Consider the following 11,062-nt stretch of genomic DNA (forward strand, 5'->3'; position numbering starts at 1 on the left):
TTGTATATTGAAGGAGGTCGTGATCGGCAATCGTGGGCCTATGCTCGACAGCGCCTATGATGCTGGGAAATGTAGTCACGTGCAGGTAGTGGGACGGGAAGCGGAGGCGGAGATGGTTGTTATGGTGGCAATGGATGAAGAACAGCAGGAAGGCAGAATGGTAATACCCCCGGAGATTTTGAATGAATGGAGTACCGAATTTTTGAATTCTAAAACGGCAACGACAACAATCAAGGGATTTAAAGAGACAACGGCCGACGGTGTAGGATTGCTACCTAGTATTGCGGAAGAAGATTCGGGTCGAACCTTATCCTAGGACTATGGAAGTGATTGTAGGGCTCCTGGGGCTGAGATCAGCAGTATGTACAGGGAAAGTACAGTTGCAAGTGGGGCGCGACGCGAATTGAATGACGTAGTAGGGTGCGGTGATGAATCCGGTGGGTCGAGTGCGGCAGGGACACAGCGTATTGATGGTGGCTTGGAGATGGCGAGGCTGAGAGGAGAGGTCTCGTCTGAGTTGGTGGGTCCTCTTGAGCTCGTTGACATGTAGAAAGGGGAACGGGGTTGTGATTTGGCAGGGGAGGGGATAAGGACAGGTTGCGGTCCGTACAAAAAATGTTCGAAAAAGGTTCGACCAGTTAAAGGACTGGATGGTTTGGAAGGCCAAGGTCTGGCAGTAACGGCAGAGGTAAAGGAGGATGGTGCAAGGGGGAGCCAAAGGACTTGAGGGATGTAACACTGGATGCTGACAGTGATACCGGCACGAAAGAGTCAGAAAATAAATGTGAGAATGACATGCAAGAGAACAGAAAGACTTGGAACCTGGCAGTTGAATCTGGTGCGGTTCAGTACAACGAGAAAGATGATATTATGGCAGTACTACAGGCACAGAATGAGGCAATAGCCCAGAAGAAAAGGCAGGCAAAGGAAAAGGAGAAAGCTAGAAGAAGTCGCCCAAAAAATCAGAGTAAGGTGTGTATAGCTGGTTTTAAATTATTTTTAGCTCTTGGAATGTTAGGGGGTTGGTGGGAGTTGGAAAATTGAGTATGGTGAAAATCTTTAGGCGAAATTTTAATATACATATGCTAGGCCTGGTAGAAACTAAAAGAGAGGTAGTAACTAAATTTAATGTTGTGAACCTGTGGGGAAATGATGCGGTAGGATGGGAGTATGTCGAGGCAGAAGGTGCTTTAGGTAGTCTATTGTTGATGTGGGATGAAACGGTTTTTAAGATAGGCAACTGTTATAAAGGAGATAGATGGTTGTTCGTGGAGGGGTAGCTGATCAAGCGTAGTTTTCGTTGTGCTATTTGTTTAGTGTATGGTGCGCATACTAGGAATGAAAAGCTAGTTGTGTGGGAAGAGCTGAGTTTTTATCTGGGTTATGCCAAGTACCTTTTTGCTTTATGAGAGACTTTAATGAGGTCGTTAAAGTGGAAGAGCGAAAAAAGGGCTACTACTTTGACGTGGTCGACAACGGACTTTAAATCTTGGATTCAGGATATGGAACTAGTGGACTTAGACTTATCTGACTGCCTATTTACCTAGTTCAGGGACCAATCTTGTAGCTGCATTGATAGAATGTTGGTTACTTTAGAATGGCTAGAAGAGTTTCCCGATACAAGGCTACAAGGTGGTCCAAGAGGGTTATCGGATCATTGCCAAGTGGTGATGGAAGCTGTAAGGGTCGGAAGGGGGCCGAGACCTTTTCGAAGTCTTGATTCATGGTTCACTCATGAAGGGTTCTTGAGGATGGTGAAGGAAGAGTGAAAAAGCCTAGAGGAGATGTGGTTCCTGGACAAGTTAAAGGCCATGATGATTCTTTTGGGCATATGGCATAGAGAGAATTTTGGGTCTATGGACATGAGGATTAAAACGTTTGAGGAGGAGATCAAGAAAGTAGACGATATGGTCAGTAATGGAGTGTATGATGGAACCTTGGAAGCAAGAAGGAAGGCACTGGTCAGCTCTTGTAAGAAGTGGTATATCAGGAAGGAGGTACATTGGAAGCAGATGTCAAGATCCAGGCATGCAAAGGAGATGGACAAAAATACTCGGTACTTTCATAATTTAGCCTCAGCTCGAAGGAGGAACAACCGGATTGATGCTTTAATGATTCATGGAAGAGTAGTGAGGAATCAAGCCAAGATTAAGGTGGCTATAAGAGATTTCTATAAGGACTTGTACCAACAAGAGGTGTCACCTAACTTAGGCTTTCGGGATGGGTTAGTAATGCAAATAGATGTGGAAGAGGCAACAGAACTGGAGTTGATGCCATCTGTTGAAGAGATAAAGAAGGCAGTATGGGATTGCGAGTAAACGAAAGCACCAAGAAGTGACGGATATAATATGAATTTCATCAAGAAGTGTTGGGAAGAAGTTGGTCAGGAGTTTACTGGAGCAGTCTTGGATTTTTTTCAGTCTTCTAGGTTACCTAGATATTCGAAGATCACTTGGGTGGCGCTAGCGCCGAAGTTTATTGGGGCTAAAGAAATAAAAGACCTCAGGCCGATTAGTATAGTGGGTTGTGTGTATAAGGTCATATCTAAGGTATTGGTTCGGAGAATGATGAAGGTCATGCCAGGGTTAGTAGGAGAGACACAGAGTGCGTTTGAAAATTCACGATGGGGCATTGATAGTTTGTGAGACTGTGCAGTGGCTGAAGGCTAGGAAGAAGAGTGCTGCGATTATTAAACTTGATTTTCAAAAGGCATACGACCGGGTCAAATGGAGCTTTGTGGATATTATTTTGCAGAAGATGGGCTTCGGCCATATATGGAGGGGGTGGATTAAGGAGTGTGTCTGCTCTGCGTCTATGTCGGTTTTGATAAATGGGTCCCCCACTAAGCCTTTCAAGATGGAAAGGGGACTACGACAAGGAGACCCTTTATCGCCATTTTTGTTTGTGCTAGTTGTTGATGTGCTACATAGGATGATTAGGGAGACAATGAGGAATGGTTGCATCTATCCACTTTTGGTTGGAAGGGATAACATTGAGCTGTCACACTTACAGTTTGCAAATGATACAATTCTCTTCTGTCCTATGGTGTGGTAATTTACGACCCACAAACTAACCGGCAAGTGCACCAGGTCGTACCAAGTAATATCTCAGGTGAGTGAGGGTCGATCCCACGAGGATTGATGGACTAAGCAACAATGGTTGGTTAAACCACTTAGTTAGGCAAGCAGAAAAATGGTTTTGAGATGTTTAAAATGTTTAAAAACTGACTTCCAAATATCAGAAGGCAACAGGTAGTCAAGTTGAAAATAAAATATGGGAGAAAACAGTTAAAGCTTCAGAGATATCAATTTTCTGGATTGATTTTTCTTATTAATTTATTTTAATCATGTAAGATTTAATTCATGGCAAACTATATGTGACTAGACTCTAATTCCTTAGACCTTTCTAGTCTCCTCTAAAATTCATTAACTGACAATTTCTTGGTCAATTAATTCCAATTAGAAGCTGCATGATCAAATTCCAGTTTGTATGCCACAAAAATTCTAATTACCCAAAAATAAGGGGATTATATGTCACGTATCCTGTTAAATTCAAATAATTAAAATTTAGGAGAAATTGTTTTCAAGCTGTTGTTCAAGTAAAGAGCTTTTCCAAGTTATACAAGAACACAATTAGAATATGGGTCATACTTCCGTTCCACCCAAATTCATAAAATAAAGAGAGAAAATAATTCTTGAATTATAAATCAAAACATGAATTAAAAGACAAAAAAACAATAAAATCAATCCATACAAATAGACAGAGCTCCTAACCTTAACAGTGGAGGTCTAGTTGCTCATGATTGAGAGGAAAAATAAGGATTCAGGTAAAATTGTCTGAGATGGCATGAAAAGTTCAATGTTGCATATCTTTTTATATCTAATCCTAATAAATTTAAAATCTACTTTCTAAAACTAAATAATATCTTTTCCTATTTAAAAATTATATTTAAATTAGAATTAATTATGACAATCAGCAAGCCTTCAATTGATGGATGGAGACCACTTGATTCCTTCACTTTGTAGCCTCTGATCTGTGCTTTCTGGGCTGAAAACTGGGTCAAAAGTAGCTCAGAAATTGTTGGGGTGAATTTTGAGCTTGCAGTACGTCGCGCATGTCGTGCGTACATGCCAGGTGTGCGTGCGCGCCAATATACAATCCGCCAACGTGCGCGTGCACGTGATGTGGGCGTGTGCGCCCTTATACAATTCGCCAATGTTCGCGTGCGCGCCCTTATACGCCAGATCAACTATGGTAAATTGTATATCGTTGCGAAGCCCCAGATGTTAACTTTCCAATGCAACTAGAAGTCTGGAACTTCCTCATTTGGATCTTGTAGCTCAAGTTATGATTGATTGAATGCAAAGAGGTTAGGCTTGACAGCTTTGCGATTACTTCCACTTTTGTATGCTTCCTTTCCATCAAATCTAGCCAAATGCTACCTAAAATAAACAGAATTGCACAAGACTCAAAGTAGCATCCGTAGTGGCTAAAAGATAATTAATTCTTGCTTAAACTTATCAAGTTAAATGCAAATTCATTAGGAAAATATACGAAATGGGAGAAATGGGATACCACTTGTAAAATGGGAGAAATGGGATACCACTAGTAAAATGGGAAGTGGTGATGGCTCCAAAAAGGCAGGTGGTCTGGGAATTGGAGACGCAGTAATTCGGAATACAGCTTTGCTCTTTAAGTGGTGGTGGAGGTTCTCGAAAGAGGATTGTCCCCTGTGAAAGAAAGTCGTCTGCTCCTGTAATAACTTGAATCCGAATGAGATGCTGTGTGGTCAGCCTGTACCTACAAGGGTGGGGATCCTTGGAAGGATATTTGCCAGTTACAAATCAGTGAGCCACATGTGAGAGAAAAAATGATCAGGGGTTTTTATATGGATGTAGGGAATGACAGAATAGTACGGTTCTGGGAGGATATCTGGTTACCTCATGGTGTTCTTAAGGAGTTGTTTCCAAGGCTTTTCTCGGTCTCAAACCTCAAAGGTTCTATTATTGGGGATTGCGGATTTTGGGATGGGCTAGAGTGGATATGGAATTTTCAATGGAGGAAAGAGCGTTTTCAGTGGGAGTTGGCACTAGTAAACCAACTCCATCAGGTTTTACAGTCTGTTCAGCTAACATCTGAGAGGGAGGACAGAGTGGTCTAAAAATTTGATAGATCTGGTATTTATTCGACTAACTCATTTGTGCAGGTATTGCAGGAAGTGGTTCTCCCGGAGGAAATAACAAGCTATAGCTTCACAAGTGCAATTTGGAAGGGTTTCATTCCACCAAGGATCGAATTATTCTCTTGGTTTGTGTTGGTGGGGAGGGTGAATACTAAGGACAGATTGTGTAGACTAGGTGTAATTAGCCCAAATGATCGTACATGTGTCTTATGTGATAAGTCTGTGGAGTCTGCTTTTCATTTGTTTGCTGGTTGTGAGATTTTCTGGCAGGTGTGGTGTGCTTGGCTATTCACTCTTGGAAGGAAATGGACCATGCCTGGTACACTCAAACAACACTTTGAAAGCTGGACGAATGCTGCAGCAAGAAGAGGTGAGAGGAGGAGGTGGGTGATTGGCTTCTTTGCTGTTATCTGGACAGTTTGGCTAGAACGGAATGATAGAATCTTCAGGAATCAAAGTTCACGTGTGGTGGATATTATTAGTAGATCCTTCTTGCTCTCCGATAAGTGGAGTGGTAGTGAACCCTATGGTTGTTGATGGCAATGGCGAAGATAACTAGGGGTTGTCATGACTAGAGTTGTCGGGTTGTTCTTTATTATTTTATATGCTCCACCTTGTTGTGTTGAGCTTTTTCCTTAAAAAAACAAAATAAAAAAGAAAAAAAAAGTTTTATTAAAAATATTTTAAAATTAAAATAATTATTTAAAATAAATATACTAAAAATTAAGTCTTATAAAAGTATTATCATACCTGCAATTGGATTGTGTCACAAAAGGGGAGGAGATTTAATTACTAAATCAAATCAATTCTAATTTTAAGGGATTTTAAATATATATTTAGAGACTATTTTTTATTTAAAAAAATTAGTTTTATAATTTTATTTATTTTCTTATAATTAAAAAATCTCAAAATTAATTTTAATCAAAAGCTACTGTGTTTAATTTTTTTAAACATATATTTTATTATTATTATTATTATTATTATTATGAAAGGAAGTAATCACTTCTGTGAAGCTATGGAAATCATTACTTCTTTGCTAAAGACTTCAATCACACATAGCACACGTGGTCAATTTCTTTTTCAAAGTAGTTGTACAATTGAATGATGAATAGTTGTTTGGATTAGAATTGTTAATGACTTTTAATTTTGGGTTGATTACTATAACATTCATGAAGATAATAGCTAAGATTAGGGGTAGTAACATGTATTCTATTTGTGGGTATTCAACTTTACTCTATTCAGTGTGATAATGTTGCCAATTCGATCCGCTGCGAGTAGGGTTGAGTGCAGAGGGGATTTGAACGTAGATCGGGTAGGATACAGGTTGAGTCTCAACTCTATCCGACCAATTCGCATTTTATATATGTATATGTTATAGGTAGGTATTAAACCAAGAACCTCTCATTTAGTGCTAAAAGTTTTTATCATTGAGGCAAGATCATCAATTGATAATTTAACACTTTTGCTTACATAAAAACTAATTCTATTTTAGTAGTATATAAATACAATATTATATCACAATATTTTATTTGCATTTGTGTTATTAATTTAAACAAATATTTTTATGTAGAATTGAACATTTGATAGTTATGTTGTTTATCAAATGATTGTATTGCTTATATTGAATTTTTAATTTGTATGCTCATTAGGTTATATAATAATATTGCATATTTGTGAAACTCGCGGGTAGGGTTGGATACTCGTGGGTTGACCACGGATAGAGTTAGGGTTGATTTTTTCTCAACACACGAATATGTGATGAGGGATTTTATGTCGGTAGAGAATTTTAACAAAAATACCTCGTTGCAAGTATAGATCTAAACCAACAATGAATCCTCAAATCAAATTTAATATGGTTGTCACTAGTTCAACCCCAATGAAATAACCGAGAGTATTAATCCTGGGTCGTTTTCCCTAGAAATTACAATGAAGTGCTTTATTATTGGCTATGAAGGAATGTTTTTGGAGTTTTTGTAGTAAGAGACAAGAAATGTAAATAGTAAAAGAAATAAACTAATAACTAAGAAAGCTCTTGGAAAGGAATGAGAACTAGAAGTCCTTTCCTCATTATCATCATCAATTGTGACAAGAATTGTCTATTGCTCCACTTAGTTAACCTCAAACTATGAAGGCAAGTCATGTGGATATCAACTTGAGTCCACAAGTCCTAGTCAAATCCTAAGGAATACTAGCTTTAGTGGCATTCAAATCAACTAGCAACTTCCAATTATCAATCAACAAGAGAGTTTGATAACTCAAGCGTCTCCAATTACTCAACCCAAGTCAAGAGGAGAAAAATCTAACTCATAACTAAAAGAAACATTTCATCAAACACATAGAGGGCAATAAAAGTAAACATCATAAATTGCAAGAATTAAATGAAGCTATAACTAATCAAAGTAAGAAATCAATAGTAGAAATCAAGGCAAACATTAAAAGACATGAAAATCATAAATTGCATTAAAAGAAAATAGAAATCAACAAAAGAGTTCGTAAACTAAAATTGACAAAATAAAGGAAATAACAAGAGAAGTAAAGTGTTAGAACAAATAAAAGTAAAGGAAAACTAAAGTAAAGGAGAAATAAGATCTAGATCTAAAAGGAAGAAAATTAAAAACCCTAAATCTAGAGAGAGGAGAGAGCCTCTCTCTCTAGAATTCTACATCTCTCTCTAAAACTAAAGTGTATGAATGATCCTCTTCCCATCCTCCTTCACTCCCAGCCTCTTATCTGAATACTAGGCTTGAAATTGGGCCAGAAACCAGCTCAGAAATTGCCCCCCAGAGATTTCACTTTAGTGAGGCATGTGCCGCTTGTCACGCGTACGCGTCAGCCACACGTACGCGTCGTTGGACGAAGCTCAAGGTCATGCGTACGCGTCATGTCACGCGTACGCGTCGATTGGAGTATGGCGCGATCACGCGCACGCATCTTCCATGCGTGTGCTTCGGCATTAGCTTCTCAAATCTTCATTTTCTTGTGTTTCTTTCACTTTTGCATGCTTCCTTTCCATCCTCTAAGCCATTTCTGCCCTATAAACTCTGAAATCACTTAACAGACATGTCACGGTATCGAATGGTAATAAGAGAGGATTAAAAATTAGTGATTTTAAGGCCTTGGAAGCATGTTTTTATTCATAGCATAAAATTGGGAAGGAATCTTAAAACCATGCAAATTGTATGAATAAATGTGAGAATAGTTGACAAAATCCACTAAATTAAGCACAAGATAAACCCTAAAAATGGGGTTTATCAATATGGTAATGTTGAGTTTTAGTAGCAAATTCAACTCGTGAATAGGATTAGAATTCGATTCAACCCCTACCCTACCCATTGCCACCCCTAGCTAGAATTCCTAGGAACCAGCACCTACTTTTTGCATCTTGGGCATCGTTGATTTAATCTTGCATATTTGTAAGTTTTGCTTGATTTTTGTTTGGGGTAAAAAAAGAGACAATATTCAAGTTGAGTATTGTAATAATATTTAAATTTTGAAGTGATTTTCGAACTTGCGATCGAGTCTCAAATTTATCTCTCAATTTAAAATTGCTCCAAAATTGTCTCTGAACTTAACAACGGTCGTCTTTGAGATATTTTTCGAAAAATATTCGCGAAGGGAGTAATGACGTGTATGAAGGAAGTCACGATGGATAATCAACGGCTATATTACGTGGCAATTATAAGTTTTTAACTCAATTTAGTCCTTATTGTTGGTTTTTAACCCTAATCCCAATATGAGTTCCAGAAATTGTGTTGCACCATTGGAAGCCATTTTGCTTCATCTCTAACCAACCAGCATCATTCGAGGCCCCTCAATCTCCTGTTCCCTATCTCCTTATTTTGCTTCTTTTTTATTATTGTTCTTCTTTATTGCCGTGGTTCGTCTGCGTTGGTATGGTCGTCATCTTCTCAGGCTTCCTTTCCATCTATATCATTGTTTTCTTCTCTTGCTTCATGTATGTTATTTTTCATCACTGTTCCATCTCTCAATCTTCGTCTCCTCCTCTTCTCTTATATATTGTTGCTTCCTTTTTATCATTATCTCTATGTCTTTCCAACAATTGTTTGGTTAATAAGTTAGTTATACTTGAAATTGATAAATGAGTTTACGAATTTTGCTTAATTTCTCGATGTTAAAATTGATAAGTTATGGTTAATTATATTTCATAATTATTTATAGCTGATTATTGAAAGTGTGTGAATAATTGCTTTATTTGTAGGTACAATTGCAGAGCTTGGATTGATTCGATCCGCTTTCTTGGCCACCTCAATTTTTAATTTTTCACCACAAATTAAAGGAATTCGCAAATTCAAGTACATTTGTTATTGCTTTTTCATATTTAGTGCAATGTTATGAAATCCTTGAGCTAAGATTAGGTGTCGAATTTTATTTATTTTATTCTTTTACATGTAATTCAAGTTTTATCTAAGTTTGTAGAGTTTAAGTGTATTCTTGAATTTCATTACCTTGATTTACTTTATTGAGAGGTTAATTGATTGTAATAGAAGCTAATAAGTGTGGGTTATTGGAAGAGAAAAAAATGGAATGCTGAGGGTGTGATTGATAAGTTGAGGATGTTCATTGAATTGAGTGTGAGGGTTTCGAGGTTGCAGAGAGAGATTGCCGAAAATGAAAAGTTGATATCTTTGGATGACGATGGAGGAGGTGGTGGTGGTGATAATGGTGATGGGAGCAACACCAAAGAGAATGAAAAGATTCAAATTGATGAGGGATGAAATTGAGCTAGAAAATACAAGTCTAACGTGGCCAACCATGTCATCAATTCGTTGCTGGAAAATGCCTTAGGAACAATCATTGTTAAGTTTAGGGACAATTTTAAGACAATTTTAAATTGAAGGACGAGTTTAAAGCTCAATTGCAAATTTAGGGATCATTTTAAAATTTAACTCTCGTAATAATATATTCTTCCATAGAGTTAATCCATTCACTGTTATAACTATATTGTCTTACAAAATTATTATTCGGAAAGCGTTCTTTTAGACATTGTAAAGCTTATTGGTAACTGCATAACAACTCTTATTTGATTAAATCCGAGTTATGCTTTTGATCATAACTGAACAAGACTAATGGATATTCTTCTCGCATAAATCATCTATAAATATCAAGCAAGATCAATAGAAGAAGATAGGAGTGTTCAATTTGCGGTTTGGTTTTAGGCTTTAGTAAAAGATTATCCAAATCAATTATACATAATATATTCAGTTTAGTTTTTTTTAGGCTAACCAAACTAAATCTTTGGAGTTTTGACACAACTTAATTGTGCTCCATTGCAACTGCATCCAAGTGCATGGATATTTACCCAAGTCTTTGAGATTCTGATGGATTTCTTAGAGTGTACCCCTTTGATAGGAATTTTCTTCTTTCTGTTTCAATCTAAAGGAGTACGTAAGGGTTTGTGGATTAACCTGAATAGTAATTTCTAAGAGCAATTTTTGAAGATGTGTAGTTATCGTATTTGAATCTTTAGTTACTGAGTTATAAATTGTTATAACGAGAAAAAGGTTGTTTATGTGTTTCTGAGTTAGAATGGAAATGTATTTATTGTGGCCAAGTTATGATTAATTATGATAGAGTAATAAAGATCAGACGACGACGATAACAATAACAAAAATACTATTTGTACACTAAAATTAGCCACTAAAATCAGCCATCAATGTATTTATTTATACATACGTGTGTGTTTAATTTATTTTTAATGTGTATTTGTATTTTAACATGTATTTTACAAGGTTCTGAAAATCGAACCGGTCATCGACCCGCTCTAGCTACTGGTTCACTAGTTTATAGGTTCGACCGTAGTTGAACCAAAAAAATCGTTTTATAATAAAATAATAAATAAAATATAAATAAACACACCAA

At 37.2% G+C, this 11,062-nt stretch overlaps 2 protein-coding genes across 2 annotated transcripts; both read left to right on the forward strand.

Moving 5' to 3' along the window:
• Positions 1 to 1,784: 1,784 nt before the first annotated feature.
• Positions 1,785 to 2,318, forward strand: LOC112717647 (uncharacterized). The gene has a single exon (XM_025769622.1). It carries the CDS (start codon positions 1,785 to 1,787, stop codon positions 2,316 to 2,318), a length of 534 nt encoding a protein of 177 aa, XP_025625407.1.
• Positions 2,319 to 2,348: 30 nt separating this feature from the next.
• On the forward strand, positions 2,349 to 9,918 carry LOC140175671 (uncharacterized). The gene is made up of 7 exons (XM_072204204.1): positions 2,349 to 2,549; positions 2,656 to 3,045; positions 4,545 to 4,644; positions 4,794 to 5,110; positions 5,207 to 5,307; positions 5,453 to 5,552; positions 9,688 to 9,918. The coding sequence occupies exons 1-7, from the start codon at positions 2,349 to 2,351 to the stop codon at positions 9,916 to 9,918; spliced, it is 1,440 nt and encodes a 479-aa protein (XP_072060305.1).
• The last annotated feature ends 1,144 nt before the right edge of the window (positions 9,919 to 11,062 follow it).

The sequence above is a fragment of the Arachis hypogaea genome, chromosome 10 (genome assembly GCF_003086295.3).
Source record: "Arachis hypogaea cultivar Tifrunner chromosome 10, arahy.Tifrunner.gnm2.J5K5, whole genome shotgun sequence".
Lineage (NCBI taxonomy): Eukaryota > Viridiplantae > Streptophyta > Magnoliopsida > Fabales > Fabaceae > Arachis > Arachis hypogaea.

Coding starts and splice junctions, on each gene's coding strand:
- LOC140175671 (XM_072204204.1), top strand. CDS start 2,349: ATGAATTTCATCAAGAAGTGTTGGGAAGAAGTTGGTCAGGAGTTTACT. Junction 3,046..4,544: donor CAATTCTCTTCTGTCCTATG/GTGTGGTAATTT, acceptor CAAATTCATTAG/GAAAATATACGAAATGGGAG. Junction 5,553..9,687: donor GAATGCTGCAGCAAGAAGAG/GTGAGAGGAGGA, acceptor TGATTGTAATAG/AAGCTAATAAGTGTGGGTTA.
- LOC112717647 (XM_025769622.1), top strand. CDS start 1,785: ATGTGGTTCCTGGACAAGTTAAAGGCCATGATGATTCTTTTGGGCATA.